The sequence below is a fragment of the Hoplias malabaricus genome, chromosome X1 (assembly GCF_029633855.1).
Source record: "Hoplias malabaricus isolate fHopMal1 chromosome X1, fHopMal1.hap1, whole genome shotgun sequence".
Taxonomy (NCBI): Eukaryota; Metazoa; Chordata; class Actinopteri; order Characiformes; family Erythrinidae; genus Hoplias; species Hoplias malabaricus.
Genome location: NC_089818.1, coordinates 480,969 through 500,422, shown reverse-complemented (window position 1 = coordinate 500,422; position 19,454 = coordinate 480,969). Strand labels below are relative to the sequence as shown.

At 45.1% G+C, this 19,454-nt stretch overlaps 1 protein-coding gene across 1 annotated transcript; it reads right to left on the bottom strand.

The window, feature by feature from the left end:
- Positions 1 to 9,708: 9,708 nt before the first annotated feature.
- LOC136676041 (macrophage mannose receptor 1-like) lies at positions 9,709 to 17,938 on the bottom strand. The gene is made up of 6 exons (XM_066652893.1): positions 17,781 to 17,938; positions 17,327 to 17,549; positions 11,739 to 11,829; positions 10,768 to 11,106; positions 10,336 to 10,668; positions 9,709 to 10,216 (listed from the first exon to the last, which is right to left on the bottom strand). The coding sequence occupies exons 1-6, from the start codon at positions 17,936 to 17,938 to the stop codon at positions 9,855 to 9,857; spliced, it is 1,506 nt and encodes a 501-aa protein (XP_066508990.1). The 3' UTR covers positions 9,709 to 9,854.
- Between the last annotated feature and the right edge of the window lie 1,516 nt (positions 17,939 to 19,454).

Below are 19,454 nucleotides of genomic sequence, written 5' to 3'. Positions count from 1 at the left end.
TCTCTATCACACCATTTAAAGCCTTTCTCTGTGTCGATTGCCCCACAGTTCTGAGACAGTGGAGCCTCTGGTGCTCTCCCACCGACCCAGTTACTAAAGGGTCCCACAGAGATCCCATTGGTCCAGATCCAGAACCCAAAGAGTCGACTCTGTCCGAGCCCCAGCCACAGAGTCCCAGAGACACCCCTCCTCCTGAGCTCTCTCTCCACCTCTTTCTGGTCCAGGTCAGACTCAATGTGCAGGACACTCTTCCTGTTCTCTTTCCTACAGTAGTCCAGAGCACTCTCCCAGTTCATAGGCTCAGCACTCACATGGATGTGCGCTGTGAGAGACGGAGTTACAAACACAAGAGGATGTTTTAGAGTGGGATCAGAGACACTGATGAACATAAGATGTGTTTTATTCTGAGAATGAGAGAGTGATTGTGAAGTCTTGACTTACTGCGGTAGCACAGAGCAAACTGAGAATTAGCGCATGGCACTTTGTTCCATTTCCCATCTCTCAGATATGTACAGTTTGATGATGATGGTGGTCGAGGCTGACCGTTCCACCAGTTCCTGTAGGCAGAGCGTCCTCCATCACTCCACTCCCAGTCGTCCCTCAACAGACCGATCCAGAACGTTCCACTGCTGCTCCTCCCTTCTTTCTTCACTTCTTCATTTTGGGTCTGATCTCTGATGCTGACCAGATCAGTGTAGAACTTCCTGCAGTGACTCTGAGCTTTGTACCAGGTCAGACTCTTCAGAACTAAACTATAGCTGAAGGTGAGGTCAGTAGCATCTGTGGAGGTTAAGGAATATAAAGATAGGAATAAATAATTAATAGACTGTGGTAGAATTAATTTGGCTGATGTCTCTGTAGTTAATGATCAGTAGTTACCTTGTTTATAGCACATGAAAGTTCTGTTCACTGTGCACTTAAGACTTTCCCATGATCCATCAGCCTTCACAGCAGCACAGCAGGGCTCTGTCCCACAGTCCCCTGTCAGATCACTGAATGTAACATCATCACCATTAGACCATTTAGCTCTGGGCTGACTGCGGTACAGACCAATCCAAAGTGGATCAGTCGAGTTCTTGACCAGATCACTGAGTGCAGCACTGTCTTCCTCACTGTACACAGTGACCAGGTCAGTGTAGTTTGTTCTGCACGCCGCTCGAGCCTCAGACTGAATCATCTTCTTCTCAATGAGGTGGAAAGTCCTGAGACGGCTTTGATCTGCAGGAGAAAAACCTGGAAACATATTCAGGAGTTAGTAGATAGTAGAAGAGTAAAGACCATTACAGCAGCCCAAAGGTGACAGCCTCCCTATTAACCCTTTTCATTTCAGAAGAAACTCTGTATAAGCAGGTGGACACCGACCAGCCACAACATTACTACCATTACTATTTCTACAATCATTGTACACTGGCTGTGTATGTGCACACTGTAGGACTGCAGTCCATACTTTGCTGCCCCCTGCCCTTCAACAGTCAGGACCCCCACAGCAGGTATGATGGGGGTGGTGCATCATTTTCTCTGCTGTAGTGGCAGTTACAATGTGGTTAGTGTGTGTTACGCTGTTATGAGTGGATCAGACACAGCGGTGCTGCTGGAGTTTTTAAACACTCACTGTCACTGCTGGACTGAGAATAGCCCTTCAACCAAAATAACCACCACCCAACTCACACCTGCCCTGTGGGGGTCCTGACCGCTGAAGAACAGGGCGAAAGGGGAGTAACAAGTGAAAAGTATGAAGAGCAACAGATGAAGCACACTCTGTAACTGTAGAAATACACAGTGCTCCTCTATAAACATTCATGCACTTATCTGAAGTTTAGATATCAATCGTTTTAAGAAAAGGTCTTTACCTGAGAGGAGGAGGAGGAGGAGGAGGAAGGTGAGGGTGGTTGCCATGGTAATGCCAAAAACTCCCACCGGTGCTGAATAGATGCGCTGTCCAAGGAAAGTGGGGAGGAGGGGTGTTAAAATGTCGGCACTGTGCAAGAAAAACACGTATCTCCCAAATATTAATAATCATAGGAGAAGGAAAAAACCTTCTCAAGTCAATGTAATAACAATGAAAGATGAATCTATTTTGGAGCATTTCTATTGGTCCATTCTTCATTAATGTTTCACACAGTGTTCAAATGAATCGACAGAAATGGAGATACGTGTTTTTAATTGTACAGCAACGATGTTAGAAAATGTGTAAAAACAAACACTCTGTAAAACAACAGTTTGCTTCGTGCTGAAGTTAATTTGACTAATAACTAATCAATGATGTTGAACAGGTAAAGTCCAGAAAGATGCAGTGACACCAGTCTTACCTCATGAAGAACCAGTCCTTGAATAAATCAGAAATACCCAAACCACAGCTATAAAGGGATCCTCTGATGTCACAGCCTCAGGAGGAACGTGGGCAGGACCCAGTAAACAAATGTGTTGGAGGAACCAATGATCTGAAGCCAACAATACGTTTAAATGAAGAATATGGAGAGAAATCTTTTTCATAAATAAACAATGAAATGAATATGTTTCTACAAGGTGACGTCTGTCAGATGTTGTACACACAGCTTGTTTTACCTCTAGAGAAGAGCATGAAACGAAATGGTAACTTTGCCCATCGCCAGGTGTGAACCTGGGGCTCCATCTGAAAGCTTTGGGATGATGAGGAGCGCTGGAACTAATCCAACATCAGCTCCTGACTTCACTAAAGCTCTGTGACTGTGATCAGACGCTCACAGCAATGTTTCAACATCTAAAGCCTTTCCCCGAAGATCACAGGCTGTTACTGGAATAAAAAGTGAGCAGATACACAATTAATACCTACATTCAGGATGAACAGTGCAAGACGAGGTGTCCCCAAACTTTTGGTCTTGTAAAACTGTATCATGCTCCAGTGGGGCTTGTGAAGAGCAGGTGGGGTGCAGGTGGCTGTGCGTGTGGTTAAAGATAAACGAGGAAAACTATGTAAATGAAAAAGTTAAAGTTTATCTAGGTCTGTTTGTTTTTTGTCTTGATCACAGAGTGGGTGCGTTGTTCTTCATTTTGAATAATTGATCAGTTTTACGGCTCTGGAGTCAATAAACCCAGAGGAAGAAGGCGAAAAGCAAAGGAAATGCTTTGCGTACATTGAACAAAACAAGTTATCACTTTCTACAAAGCCCTTATTTATAAACATTTATAAATGTGATCATAACTTTTTGTAACTTGGTAATAATACTTTGTAAGAATTCTTATAAACTCTAATAATGCCTCATCAGACTCTTATCCTGAGCTATAACTGGTTATTTTTTAACTTCTACACATTTATCACTATTCATTATAAAGCCTTTTAAATGGATAATGACATGTGCATCATTATAAAACACCTGTAATACATAGTATCAAATGTGAATACATTATTGAAAATGTCCTCACTGTGGGCTTCAAGTCACTGATGGTGTACATTATTATTTATTAGAAAAACATAAGCGATAACTTTACACTCAATGATGTAATTTTAAACATTTATAATGTGTTTAAAGTCATTAATGTGTATTTTAGGTGGTTTATATTTGTGCACATTTCATTAACCCTTTATAAGGCTTTATAATGAAGAGTGACACTTGCTTATGTTACAAAATAATCAAATATAACTCATCATAAGGGCTTTCCCCTCCCTGGATCACCACCTTAACGTGGTGGAGGGGTTTGCGTGCCTGCGTGGGCCTAGGAGCTGTGTTGTCGGGGGCAATAGCCCCCGGTAGGGTCTCCCAAGGCAAATTGGTCCAAGGTGATGGGCCAGACAAAGAGTGATCCATAAAGACAGAGATGAAGAGGTCAAGAACAGGGACACAGCCTCCCTCGCCCGGAGTAGGGTTACCGGGGCCTCACCCTGGAGCCAGGCCTGGGGGAGGGGCTCCTTGGCCAGCACCTGGTGGCCGGACTTTCACTCATGGGCTCAGCCAGAAGGAGTAACATGGGTCCACCACCTGTGGGAGAGGTAGTAATCCGGGTCAGGTGCATTGTGGATCGTATGGAAGCCGGGGTCGGGGGGTCCTGGCGTTCTGATCCTCGGTTACTGAAATTTCGTCTATCACTGGGGCTGAAGTGGCTGAGGTGGTAGGAAAACTCCTTGGCGGTAGGGATACCCGGGGGTGGATGAGGTTTGCCCCAGGTTTCTCAAGGCTCTGGATGTTGTGGGGCGGTCCTGGCCGACACGTCTTTTCAATATCGCATGGACATCGGGGGCAGTGCCTCTGGATCAAACCCCTCAGCCTCCCCGGTAAGGTCTGTGCGGGGGTACTGGAGAAGAGAGTCCGACTGATAGTTGAACCTCGGATCCAGGAGGAACAATGCAGATTCCGTAGAACACAGGACCAGCTCTTTACCCTCGCTAGGATCCTGGAGGGTGCGTGGGAGTTTGCTTAATCAGTCTACGTGTGTTTTGTGGATCTGGAGAAGGCATTCGACCGTGTCCCTCAGGGTATTCTGTGGGGGGTGCTCGGGGAGTATGGGGTACTGGGCTCTTTGCTACGAGCCATCCAGTCCCTGTATAAACAGAGCAGGAGTCTGGTTCGTATGGCTGGCAGTAAGTCAGATTGGTTTCTAGTCAGAGTTGGACTCTAGGCATTGTCACCTTTGTCACCGGTTCTGTTCATAACTCGGCGTAGCCAAGTGACAGAAGGTGTCCGGTTCGGTGGTCTCAGTACTCTATGTCTGCTTGCTGCGGATGATGTGGTCTTGTTGGATTCATTGAGCCGGGACGTCCAGTTTGCAACCGAGTGTGAAGCGGCAGGGACGAGGATCAGCACCTCCAAGTCCGAGTCCATGGTACTCAGTCGGAAAAGGGTGGAGTGCTCTCTCCAGGTTGGAAGTGAGAGCCTGCTTCAAGTGGAGGAGTTTAAATACCTCGGGTCTTGTTCACGAGTGAGGGAAAGATGGAGCGGGAGATTGACAGGCGGATCGGTGCAGCGTCAGCAGTAATGGGGGCTCTGTACCGGTTCGTTGTGGTGAAGAGAGAGCTGAGCAGAAAAGCAAAGCTCTCGATTTACCGTTCAATCTACGTCCCAACCCTCACCTATGGTCACTGGCTTTGGGAAATGACCGAAAGAATGAGATTGGAGGTACAAGTGGCTGAAATGAGTTTTCTCCACAGGGCGTCTGGACTCTCCCTTAGAGACAGGGTTAGGAGCTCGGACATCCGGGAGAGACTCGGAGTGGAGCCGCTGCTCCTCCACGTCGAGAGGAGCCAGTTGAGGTGGTTCGGGCATCTGGTTCGGATGCCTCCTGGAGGCCTTCCTGGTGAGGTGTTCCAGGCATGTCCAACGGGGAGGAGGCCCCGGGGCAGACCAAGAACACGCTGGAGAGACTACATGTCTCGACTGGCCTGGGAACACCTCGGTATACCCCCGGAGGGGCTGGAAGTGGTGGCTGGGGAGAGGGAGTTTCTTTACTCCGATTGCTTCCCCTGTGACCCAGACCCCAGATAAGCGGTGGAAAATGGATGGATGGATGGATGGATGGATGGATGGAATGGATATAAGGACTTTTGAGGCATTATTTGTGTTTATACGAATACTTACACAGCATTATTACCAAATTACAAAAAGATACGCCTGCACTTATAAAGGCTTATGAATATGGTCTTCATGGAAAATGTAAGACAAAATAAATTTAGTATATTTCCTTGTGATTTCCTTTGGAGTAACAGATGTTATATACAAAGGCCACTCGTTACTGGAGGCTAGCTACACTAATGCCCTATTAGGACCCACTACCACAGCACAAGTGTAGCCCCAGTGGCTGGAAACTCCACACAGAAGAGTGACCAAATGCAAGGCTCAAGTCAGGCCTCTGTGGTTGTGGAGCTGCACTGACAAACACATGGGGGGAGGTTTAGACCCGTTTGCACTAGAAAATGATTTTTAATTACACTTTGTTTCCACCTGAGATTCCCTTTCTTCCCTGTGTGTAATATCTCTTATCTGTTGTGGTATCCAAATACATTATTACAGTGCTATTTGAATAATGGTGGAGTGTTACTGCACTCAGATTAATAAACCTGCTGCTAGGGAATGAAGCAGGAGCAAGGAGCCCGGGATGATTTGCATACACTGTGTGGTGGTTTGGCTTTGGAAAACATAGCAAACATTTTCCATTATTAATGAAGAACTAAGGGCGACACAGTGGCGCAGCAGGTAGTGTCTCTGTCACAGCTCCATGGTGTCTGTGAGGAGTGTGGTGTGTTCTCTCTGTGTCTGCATGGGTTTCCTCCGGGTGACTGTCTGTGAGGAGTGTGGTGTGTTCTCCCTGTGTCTGCGTGGGTTTCCTCCGGGTGACTGTCTGTGAGGAGTGTGGTGTGTTCTCCCTGTGTCTGCGTGGGTTTCCTCCGGGTGACTGTCTGTGAGGAGTGTTGTGTGTTCTCCCTGTGTCTGCATGGGTTTCCTCCGGGTGACTGTCTGTGAGGAGTGTGGTGTGTTCTCCCTGTGTCTGCGTGGGTTTCCTCCGGGTGACTGTCTGTGAGGAGTGTGGTGTGTTCTCTCTGTGTCTGCATGGGTTTCCTCCGGGTGACTGTCTGTGAGGAGTGTGGTGTGTTCTCCTTGTGTCTGCGTGGGTTTCCTCCGGGTGACTGTCTGTGAGGAGTGTGGTGTGTTCTCCCTGTGTCTGCGTGGGTTTCCTCCGGGTGACTGTCTGTGAGGAGTGTGGTGTGTTCTCTCTGTGTCTGCGTGGGTTTCCTCCGGGTGACTGTCTGTGAGGAGTGTGGTGTGTTCTCCCTGTGTCTGCGTGGGTTTCCTCCGGGTGACTGTCTGTGAGGAGTGTGGTGTGTTCTCCCTGTGTCTGCGTGGGTTTCCTCCGGGTGACTGTCTGTGAGGAGTGTTGTGTGTTCTCCTTGTGTCTGCGTGGGTTTCCTCCGGGTGACTGTCTGTGAGGAGTGTTGTGTGTTCTCCCTGTGTCTGCGTGGGTTTCCTCCGGGTGACTGTCTGTGAGGAGTGTGGTGTGTTCTCCCTGTGTCTGCGTGGGTTTCCTCCGGGTGACTGTCTGTGAGGAGTGTGGTGTGTTCTCCCTGTGTCTGCGTGGGTTTCCTCCGGGTGACTGTCTGTGAGGAGTGTTGTGTGTTCTCCCTGTGTCTGCGTGGGTTTCCTCCGGGTGACTGTCTGTGAGGAGTGTGGTGTGTTCTCCCCGTGTCAATGTTATGGCTGATTGGTGTATGTCACCAGTGGAGATGTTATAACAGAAAGAAACAGTGCATAACCTTGTAATGTCATGGATGACTGGTGTATATTTTAGTGATTGTAGGGTATAGGAAGGACTGTTGGAGGCAGAGAAAGCTTTAAAGGTAACATTATTATTATTTTTTAAAAACAATTATTTACAATAATTTTTCCCCTCACTCTCCACCTTTAAGAAGCATTTAAAAACTGTATTTTTTATCTGACAGCTTTTAATAATTTATATTCCTTCTGTCTCCCCGCCTTGTTTTATCAGAGCTGTAGTCCATGGGCTGAGAGGAGCTCCAAATCCCCAAATTATTCTTCTGTTGCACAGAAATGTTGATTTTTAAATAAATAATTATAATAATACACTTTATTTATAATCACCTTTCATGACACTCAAGGACACTTCACACTTCAGCAGTTGTTACAGGGGATGAATAACTATTTTCTGACTGTCCACATTTACTTTGTAATTTCTATCTGTAAAAGCTTAAGTTTATTATTGTTTCACTCTGTTATTCGTCCCCTGTAACAACTGCTGAGTGTGAAGTGTCCTTGAGTGTCATGAAAGGTGATTATAAATAAAGTGTATTATTATAATTATTTATTTAAAAATCAACATTTCTGTGCAACAGAAGAATAACTGGGGGATTTGGAGCTCCTCTCGGCCCATGGACTGTGAAATAAACGTAGAGGACAGAAACTTTAGAATACTGGCCCTTTACTGCAGCAGCAGGGATCTCACAGTCACTTCAGTTAGTGTTTAATTAGACTGTGTTTATCAGTGGCTAATTAAAGTTTGTCCTTATGAGCGAATAGATACAGGTACTTAACTGCAGTCATTTAATCAAATATAAAATAATAATTATAAATAAATAAATAAATCCAAACATTGGTAAGTGGTGTGTTCTCCTGCAGCAGTTTGTGAATGTGGCCGTCTAGTGTCCGCAGACCTTCACTGCAGCAGGTGATAAACACCACACTACAAACAGTTAACTGTTGTTTCATTAATGAGAACCATGTTCAGAAACTGAGGTGTTTTATGAAACATAATAAATATTTTAATTTTTTATTAATAAATAATAAATATTTACATTTTTTATTACTTTTATTTTCACAAACATTTTGTGAACTCTACATTTCCACTTTCATTACGTCCACCACGAGCACAAAAGATAAAGGTACAAAAGGTCTTTATTATTCCTGACTTTTATTTCTGATTCCTGCAACAACTTTCAGACTCAGACAAAGTTTATTCATTCATTGTCTGTAACCCTTATCCAGTTCAGGGTCGCGGTGGGTCCAGAGCCTACCTGGAATCATTGGGCGCAAGGCGGGAACCCACCCTGGAGGGGGCGCCAGTCCTTCACAGGGCAACACACACACACACACATTCACTTTTGAGTCGCCAATCCATCTACCAACATGTGTTTTTGGACTGTGGGAGGAAACCGGAGGACACCCACGCGGACACAGGGAGAACACACCACACTCCTCACAGACAGTCACCCGGAGGAAACCCACGCAGACACAGGAAGAACACACCACACTCCTCACAGACAGTCACCCGGAGGAAACCCACGCAGACACAGAGAGAACACACCACACTCCTCACAGACAGTCACCCGGAGGAAACCCACGCAGACACAGGAAGAACACACCACACTCCTCACAGACAGTCACCCGGAGGACACCCACGCAGACACAGGGAGAACACACCAACTCCTCACAGACAGTCACCTGCAGCGGGAATCAAACCCACAACCTCCAGGCCCCTGGAGCTGTGTGACTGCGACACTACCTGCTGCGCCACCGTGCCGCCCTCTTCTCATTCAGGGGTTGTTCTTTGTGTTTTATTATTCTCTACGCTGTAAATGAATGTGGAAGACATTAAAACTCTGAAGGAACACATATGGAATTATGTAGTGAACCAATAAAGTGTTAAAGAAACCAGACTATGTTTAATACTTTAGACTCTTCACAGTAGCCCCCTGTTGCTTTGACGACAGCTTCACACACTCTCTCCGTTCTCTCAGTCGGCTTCATGAGGTCATCACCTGGAACGGTTTTCAGTGAACGGCCGTGGCCTCGTCGAGAGTTCATCTGTAGAACCGCTCTCTTCTGAATGTGTCTGAGACTGTAACTGGGGTTGTGCAGAGGTAGGGGCTGGTACACAGTTCTATACAGTGACTAGCTCTACTCCACCAATCACTGACGAGGAGACGTGTCCAAACTTTAGACTGCTACTGTGTGTGCTTGTTTATATATCTCCACACTTCTGGAAACTTCACACTATGACGTCAGAACATTTCTGTGAGGATTTGATGGGTGGATACCGGGTGGGCTCCAGAGTGTTTTGCAGTGGTTACTCTCTTAACAGTGAGAAAAGAGCAGGAGAATGTGTGATGTTTATATTTAGTATTTACTTATATATATTTGGTATCCAAGCTCAAATATCTTTACAATCACACTTTGTGTTGAGATAAACACAAAAGTATTAATTAGTTTATTAGAAAAATGAGTTCTTTTATAAATACGTTACCTTTAGTTTAAACAAAACAGAAAGCATTTCTAAAGGAAGAGCACTGCAGGCGTTCACTAAAACTCTAATGTAGCAGAGGAGCTAAAAGAGTAGCTAAATCAGCCCTGTCTTAGTGTGTGAACTGCTTCAGATTAATGTTCTTCACACAGAACCCTGTATTTTGACCTGCAGTCTCTATCACGCCATTTAAAGCCTTTCTCTGTGTCGATTGCCCCACAGTTCTGAGACAGTGGAGCCTCTGGTGCTCTCCCACCGACCCAGTTACTAAAGGGTCCCACAGAGATCCCATTGGTCCAGATCCAGAACCCAAAGAGTCGACTCTGTCCAAGCCCCAGCCACAGAGTCCCAGAGACACCCCTCCTCCTGAGCTCTCTCTCCACCTCTTTCTGGTCCAGGTCAGACTCAATGTGCAGGACACTCTTCCTGTTCTCTTTCTTACAGTAGTCCAGAGCACTCTCCCAGTTCATAGGCTCAGCACTCACATGGATGTGCGCTGTGAGAGACGGAGTTACAAACACAAGAGGATGTTTTAGAGTGGGATCAGAGACACTGATGAACATAAGATGTGTTTTATTCTGAGAATGAGAGAGTGATTGTGAAGTCTTGACTTACTGCGGTAGCACGGAGCAAACTGATTATTAGTGCATGACACTGAGTACCATTTCCCATCTCTCAGATATGTACAGTTTGATGATGCTCGAGGCTGATCGTTCCCCCAGTTCCTGTAGGCAGAGCGTCCTCCATCACTCCACTCCCAGTCGTCCCTCAGCAGACCGATCCAGAACGGTACACTGCTGCTCTCCCCTTCTTTCTTCACTTCTTCATTTTGGGTCTGATCTCTGATGCTGACCAGACCAGTGTAGAACTTCCTGCAGTGACTCTGAGCTTCGTACCAGTTCAGACTCTTCAGAACTAAAGTATAGCTGAAGGGGAGGTCAGTAGCATCTGTGGAGGTTAAGGAATATAAAGATAGGAATAAATAATTAATAGACTGTGGTAGAATTAATTTGGCTGATGTCTCTGTAGTTAATGATCAGTAGTTACCTTGTTTATAGCACATGAAAGTTCTGTTCACTGTGCACTTAAGACTTTCCCATGATCCATCAGCCTTCACAGCAGCACAGCAGGGCCCTGTCCCACAGTCCCCTGTCAGATCACTGAATGTAACATCATCACCATTAGACCATTTAGCTCTGGGCTGACTGCGGTACAGACCAATCCAAGGTGGCTCAGTCGAGTTCTTGACCAGATCACTGAGTGTAGCATTGTCTTCCTCACTGTACACAGTGACCAGGTCAGTGTAGTTTGTTCTGCACGCCGCTCGAGCCTCAGACTGATTCATCCTCTTCTCAGTGAGGTGGAAAGTCCTGAGACGGCTTTGATCTGCGGGAAGAAGACCTGGAAACATATTCAGGAGTTAGTAGATAGTAGATGAGTAAAGACCATTACAGCAGCCCAAAGGTGACAGCCTCCCTATTAACCCTTTTCATTTCAGAAGAAACTCTGTATAAGCAGGTGGACACCGACCAGCCACAACATTACTACCATTACTATTTCTACAATCATTGTACACTGGCTGTGTATGTGCACACTGTAGGACTGCAGTCCATACTTTGCTGCCCCCTGCCCTTCAACAGTCAGGACCCCCACAGCAGGTATGATGGGGGTGGTGCATTATTTTCGCTGCTGTAGTGGCAGTTACAATGTGGTTAGTGTGAGTTACGCTGTTATGAGTGGATCAGACACAGCGGTGCTACTGAAGTTTTTAAACACTCACTGTCACTGCTGGACTGAGAATAGCCCTTCAACCAAAATAACCACCACCCAACTCACACCTGCCCTGTGGGGGTCCTGACCGCTGAAGAACAGGGCGAAAGGGGAGTAACAAGTGAAAAGTATGAAGAGCAACAGATGAAGCACACTCTGTAACTGTAGAAATACACAGTGCTCCTCTATAAACATTCATGCACTTATCTGAAGTTTAGATATCAATCGTTTTAAGAAAAGGTCTTTACCTGAGAGGAGGAGGAGGAGGAGGAGGAGGAGGAAGGTGAGGGTGGTTGCCATGGTAATGCCAAAAACTCCCACAGGTGCTGAATAGATGCGCTGTCCAAGGAAAGTGGGGAGGAGGGGTGTTAAAATGTCAGCACTGTGCAAGAAAAACACGTATCTCCCAAATATTAATGATCATAGGAGAAGGAAAAAACCTTCTCAAGTCAATGTAATAACAATGAAAGATGAATCTATTTTGGAGCATTTCTATTGGTCCATTCTTCATTAATGTTTCACACAGTGTTCAAATGAATCGACAAAAATGGAGATACGTGTTTTTAATTGTACAGCAACGATGTTCTTGAATAAATCAGTCCTTGAATAAATCAGAAATACCCAAACTACAGCTATAAAGGGATCCTCTGATGTCACAGCCTCAGGAGGAACGTGGGCAGGACCCAGTAAACAAATGTGTTGGAGGAACCAATGATCTGAAGCCAACCATACGTTTAAATGAAGAATATGGAGAGAAATCTTTTTCTAACATATGTTTTCATAAATAAACAATGAAATGAATATGTTTCTACAAGGTGACGTCTGTCAGATGTTGTACACACAGCTTGTTTTACCTCTAGAGAAGAGCATGAAACGAAATGGTAACTTTGTCCATCGCCAGCTGTGAACCTGGGGCTCCATCTGAAAGCTTTGGGATGATGAGGAGCGCTGGAACTAATCCAACATCAGCTCCAGACTTCACTAAAGCTCTGTGACTGTGATCAGACGCTCACAGCAATGTTTCAACGTCTAAAGCCTTTCCCCGAAGATCACAGGCTGTTACTGGTATAAAAAGTGAGCAGATACACAATTACAGTTCAACTGTATTGAGACTGTGTCTTTCCCCCGAACTAAATGTAAAAGTAGAAAAACAAAATCAGCCTGTTTCAGCAACCTAATCAATATTAAATCATACACAACACCTAGCAGCAACACCTCAGAACTAAAATTTGGGTTACTCAACATAAGATCGCTAAACTCAAAAGCACTCATCGTAAATGATATTATAAGTGATCATAAATTCAATGTTTTCTGTCTCACGGAAACGTGGGTTAAACCAAATGAATATTTAGCACTAAATGAAGCCACCCCCCTAGGCTATAATTATGCACATAGCCCAAGAATATCAGGCAAAGGAGGTGGAGTATGTGTAATTTACCAAAATACCCTAGAAATTAGTCTTAAACAATGTGACACCTTTTCTTCTTTTGAGGTTCTCTCCACTATTATTACAAATCCGGACGCATTTTTATTATGCAACATTTACAGACCACCAGGGCCTTACTTAGAATTTCTGAAAGAATTCAGCGATTTTGCTACAAACCTAGCGGTGTGCAATCATAAAGTTATAATTGTAGGAGATTTCAATATCCATTTCGAGAAGGAAAGTGACCCACTAAAAAAGGCATTTACCTCAATCTTAGACTCTATTGGTATTACTCAAAATGTAACAGGGCCTACACACTACTGCAGCCACACTTTAGACTTAGTTCTGACACTAGGTCTTAACATTGACAAAATTAATATCTTACCGCAATCCTCAGCAATCTCCGATCATTACTTAATTTCATATGAGCTACGTTTTATCCATAATATATGTAAGAACCCTCGCTATTCTACAAGGCGTATAATAAAACCATCTACCGCCCTACAATTTATAGAAAACCTACCAGAACTATCGACCCCAGTTCCAACTCCATCAGACCCAATGGACCTAGATGTACTAACTGACTACCTAGAAAATACCTGTCGATCTACTTTAGAAAAGGTAGCACCACTTAAACATAAAAGTATAAGACAGAAAAAGCTCGCACCATGGTATAACGATAAGACCCGTACTTTAAAACAAACATTACGAAAACTAGAGCGGAAATGGCGATCAACCAAGCTTGAAGTGTTTCATTCTGCCTGGAAGGACAGCCTTATAGAGTATAGAAATGCCCTCACTAAAGCTCGCTCAGCATATCTGGCCTCGCTGATCTCCAATAATAAAAATAATCAGAGAGCACTGTTTAGTGTGTTTTCTAGAATTACAAAAAATCAAGCAGGTTCTGAACAACTAATTCCAGCAACTCTCACCAGTAAAGATTTTATGGACTTTTTTAATAATAAAATTGAGAATATTAGACAACAAACTCTAGCCACAGGATCAAGTCCATCCTGGCTGCCACCTGATGTGAATGAAATAAAACATAATATAACTGTAAAAGAAAGACTTGAAACCTTTTACCCACTCCCACAATTAGAACTAGAGAAGATTATCACCTCCGCAAACTGTACAACTTGCACACTTGACGCAATTCCCACAAAGTTGCTCAAAGAAGTACTACCAGCTATTATTGATCCTCTTTTAACTATAGTAAACTCATCGCTTAGTCTGGGCCATGTACCCAAAGCTTTTAAACTAGCAGTTATTAAACCTATGATCAAGAAACCAAATCTTGATGCTAGTACACTGTCTAATTACAGGCCTATTTCTAATTTGCCATTTCTGTCTAAGATCTTAGAAAGAGCTGTGGCCCAACAACTTAGTTCATATCTACATAAGAATCATATATATGAAAAATTCCAATCTGGATTCAGGCAACATCATAGTACAGAGACAGCTCTAGTCAAGATAACAAATGATCTTCTTCTTGCCTCTGATCAAGGCCACGTATCCCTGTTGGTGCTTCTTGACCTAAGCGCAGCCTTCGATACAATAGACCACAATATTCTCATAGAAAGGTTAGAAAACATGGTTGGAATCACAGGGACAGCCCTATTATGGTTCAAATCTTACTTAACGGAACGTTATCAATTCGTAAAAGTAAACAATCTAAATTCAAATTATTCTAAAGTAAGATTTGGAATTCCACAAGGCTCTATTTTAGGACCATTATTATTTACATTATATATGTTACCGCTAGGCACAGTTATAAGAAACCATGACATTAACTTTCACTGTTACGCAGACGACACACAATTGTATATTTCAGCCAAGCCCGATGACAAACACAGATTAAAGAAAATAGAGGACTGTGTAAAAGACGTGAAAGGCTGGATGTTGCGTAACTTCCTCCTTCTAAACAGCAACAAAACAGAGGTCCTGCTTTTGGGTCCAAAAGTGACAAGAAATAAATTATCAGATTTAATTTTAGATCTAGCTAACTTTCCAGTTAAACCTGGTTCAGCAGCAAAAAATCTTGGTGTCATAATTGACCCGGATTTATCATTTGATCAACACATAGGTAGTATCACTAGGACAGCTTTTTTACATCTTCGCAATATTGCTAAGATTAGAAATGCCTTATCCCTCCAGGACGCAGAAACATTAGTACATGCCTTTATTACTTCAAGGCTTGACTACTGTAACGCACTACTGTCAGGATGCACCAGCAGCAATTTAAGAAAACTTCAACTAGTTCAAAATGCTGCAGCTAGGGTCCTCACTAAAACTAGAAAATTTGAACATATCAGCCCAGTTTTATCATCACTTCATTGGCTGCCTGTTAAATTCCGCATTGACTACAAAATTTTGTTATTAACATATAAAGCTCTACATGGGCTTGCTCCTGAATATCTTCAAGATACAATTTCCTATTATGAGCCTCCACGTTCACTCAGATCACAGAATACTGGATTTTTAAATGTTCCCAGAATTCAGAAGGCCTCAGCTGGGGGAAGAGCCTTTTCTTATAAAGCCCCCCAACTCTGGAATGATCTTCCAAAAAATGTTCGGGACTCAGACACAGTCGCAATCTTCAAATGTAGGCTAAAAACTCATTTGTTTAGTTTATCATTTGGTAGCTAATGCTCCCCCATAGATAAAGGCGGCAGATCCGGGGGGTCCATGGACACAGGGAATTATAGTATACTGAGACGCTGGTGCTGTCGTCCCGCCGCTTCTCGCGATCACTCAGGTTTGTTGACGGTGGAGCGGAGGGATGCCAGTGTTTCAGGATGCTCCCGTGTCTGTGTGTCCTTCTGGTTCTCTCCTTTTAGTTAATGCTGTCATAGTCAGATCTGCCGGAGTCATTAGCCACACTCTGGAAATTTTCATATTTTCTACTTTACAAACACAAAACAGTTCAAAACTAATTCCATCCCTTTACATCTTTCCGAGTAAACGACTGCCCACCTGTCTGTCTGGACACTGATGGATGACTGTCGAGATCCTCCTCCACGCTTCAGACCAGCTGCCCACGCTCCAGCAACCACCAAGTGCCTTGAAGCTGTCCCTACACTGAAGTTCTCATGGACCACTAACTATCATCACCAGTAGATTGACCAGAGGAGGATGGGTCACCCCTTGTGAGCCTTGGTTCCTCCCAAGGTTTCTTCCTCAGCTGGGGGAGTTTTTCCTTGCCACTGTCGCCCCTGGCTTGCTCACTTGAGGGTTTTACATTTGTCTTTACATTTCATGTCAAATCTTGTCTTACTGGAATTCTGTGAAGCTGCTTTGTGACAACATCAGTTGTGAAAAGCGCTATATAAATAAATTTGATTTGATTTGATTTGATAATACCTACATTCAGGATGAACAGTGCAGGACGAGGTGTCCCCAAACTTTTGGCCTTGTAAAACTGTATCATGCTCCAGTGGGGCTTGTGAAGAGCAGGTGGGGTGCAGTTGGCTGTGCGTGTGGTTAAAGATAAACGAGGAAAATTATGTAAATGAAAAAGTTAAAGTTTATCTAGGTCTGTTTGTTTTTTGTCTTGATCACAGAGTGGGTGCGTTGTTCTTCATTTTGAATAATTGATCAGTTTTACGGCTCTGGAGTCAATAAACCCAGAGGAAGAAGGCGAAAAGCAAAGGAAATGCTTTGCGTACATTGAACAAAACAAGTTATCACTTTCTACGAAGCCCTTATTTATAAGCATTTATAAATGTGATCATAACTTTTTGTAACTTGGTAATAATACTTTGTAAGAATTCTTATAAACTCTAATAATGCCTCATCAGACTCTTATACTGAGCTATAACTGGTTATTTTTTAACTTCTACACATTTATCACTATTCATTATAAAGCCTTTTAAATGGATAATGACATGTGCATCATTATAAAACGCCTGTAATACATAGTATCAAATGTGAATACATTATTGAAAATGTCCTCACTGTGGGCTTCAAGTCACTGATGGTGTACATTATTATTTATTAGAAAAACATAAGCGATAACTTTACATTCAATTATGTAATTTTAAACATTTATAATGTGTTCAAAGGCATTAATGTGTATTTTAGGTGGTTTATATTTGTGCACATTTCATTAACCATTTATAAGGCTTTATAATGAAGAGTGACACTTGCTTATGTTACAAAATAATCAAATATAACTCATCATAAGGGCTTTCCCCTCCCTGGATCACCACCTTAACGTGGTGGAGGGGTTTGCGTGCCTGCGTGAGCCTAGGAGCTGTGTTGTCGGGGGCAATAGCCCCTGGTAGGGTCTCCCAAGGCAAATTGGTCCTAGGTGATGGGCCAGACAAAGAGTGATCCATAAAGACAGAGATGAAGAGGTCAAGAACAGGGACACAGCCTCCCTTGCCCGGAGTAGGGTTACCGGGGCCTCACCCTGGAGCCAGGCCTGGGGGAGGGGCTCCTTGGCGAGCACCTGGTGGGCGGACTTTCACTCATGGGCTCAGCCAGAAGGAGTAACATGGGCCCACCACCTGTGGGAGAGGTAGTAATCCGGGTCTGGTGCATTGTGGATCGGGTGGTGGTCGGGGTCGGGGGGCCCTGGCGTTCTAATCCTCGGTTACTGAAATTGGCTCTTGGAACATGGAACGTAACCACTCTGGTGGGAAAAAAGCCTGAGTTGGTGCGTGAGGTTGAGAGGTACTGACTAGATATAGTTGGGCTCACCTCGACACACAGTATGGGCTCTGGAACCAATCTCCTTGAGAGGGGCTGGATGCTCTTTCACTCTGGAGTTGCCCAGGGTGAGAGGCGTAAGGCAGGAGTGGGCTTACTCATAGCTGATCACTGATGAATTGGATCAGATGGCGGGGGAGGATGCCGGACAGACCTGGCAGGCCTAAACGTGTGCTTAAGGTGTTGTTGGGAACGTTTGGCAGAGGATCCTGTGAGAAAGATCTTCAACTCTGACATTCGGCAGAGCTTCGACTGCATCCCGGGGGAGGCCGGTGACATTGAGTCCGAATGGGCCATGTTCCGGACCTCCATTGTTGAGGCGGCTGAACAGAGCTGTGGCTGCAAGGTTGTCGGTGCCAGTCGTGTTGGCAATCCCTGCACTCTGTGGTGGACACCCCAGGTGATGGAGGCTGTCAAGCTGAAGAAAGAGTCCTATCGAGTCTGGTTGGCTCGGGGGACTCCGGAGGCAGCTGATAGGTACCAAGGAGCCAAGAGGCTCGCGGCTTCAGCTGTCGCTGAGGCAAAAATTTGGGTGTGGGAGGAGTTCGGTGAGAACATGGAATGCGACTTTCGGTCGGCTCCGAGAAGTTTCTGGTAAACCATCAGGGGACTCAGGAGGGGAATGCGGTTTTCCACCAACACTGTATATGGTAGGGGTGGAGAACTGTTGACCTTGACTGGGAATGTCATTAGGTGGTGGAAGGAATACTTTGATGATCTTCTCAATCTCACCAGCATGTCTTCCGCAGAGGAAGTAGAGTTTGGGGACCCCGGGGGTTGGGGGGGGTGGGGGGGGGGTTGGCTATCACCGGGGCTGAGGTGGCTGAGGTGGTAGGAAATCTCCTTGGCGGTAGGGATACCCGGGGATGGATGAAGTTCGCCCCGGGTTTCTCGAGGCTCTGGATGTTGTGGGGCGGTCCTGGCCGACACGTCTTTGCAATATCGCATGGACATCGGGGGCAGTGCCTCTGGACTGGCAGACTGGTGGTTCCCCTTTTTAAGAAGGCGGATCGGAAGGTGTGTTCCAACTATAGGGGGATCACACCCCTCAGTCTCCCCGATAAGGTCTGTGCGGGGGTACTGGAGAAGAGAGTCTGACTGATAGTTGAACCTTGGATCCAGGAGGAACAATGCAGATTCCACAGAACACAGGACCAGCTCTTTACCAGATTCTGGAGGGTGCGTGGGAGTTTGCTTAATCAGTCTACATGTGTTTTGTGGATCTGGAGAAGGCATTCGACCGTGTCCCTAGGGGTATTCTGTGGGGGGTGCTCGGGGAGTATGGGGTACTGGGCTCTTTGCTACGAGCCATCCAGTCCCTGTATAAACAGAGCAGGAGTCTGGTTCGTATGGCTGGCAGTAAGTCAGATTGGTTTCCAGTCAGAGTTGGACTCTAGGCATTGTCACCTTTGTCACCGGTTCTGTTCATAACTCGGCGTAGCCAAGTGACAGAAGGTGTCCGGTTCGGTGGTCTCAGTACTCTATGTCTGCTTGTTGCGGATGATGTGGTCTTGTTGGATTCATTGAGCCGGGACGTCCAGTTTGCAACCGAGTGTGAAGCGGCAGGGACGAGGATCAGCACCTCCAAGTCCGAGTCCATGGTACTCAGTCGGAAAAGGGTGGAGTGCTCTCTCCAGGTTGGAAGTGAGAGCCTGCCTCAAGTGGAGGAGTGTAAATACCTCGGGTCTTGTTCACGAGTGAGGGAAAGATGGAGCGTGAGATTGACAGGCGGATCGGTGCAGCGTCAGCAGTAATGCGGGCTCTATACCAGTCCGTTGTGGTGAAGAGAGAGCTGAGCAGAAAAGCAAAGCTCTCGATTTACCGTTCA

Coding starts and splice junctions, on each gene's coding strand:
- LOC136676041 (XM_066652893.1), bottom strand. CDS start 17,938: ATGGAGGTCCGGAACATGGCCCATTCGGACTCAATGTCACCGGCCTCC. Junction 11,830..17,326: donor CCCCCAGGCCTGGCTCCAGG/GTGAGGCCCCGG, acceptor TTCCTTGGACAG/CGCATCTATTCAGCACCTGT. Junction 10,669..10,767: donor TTTCATGTGCTATAAACAAG/GTAACTACTGAT, acceptor TAACCTCCACAG/ATGCTACTGACCTCCCCTTC.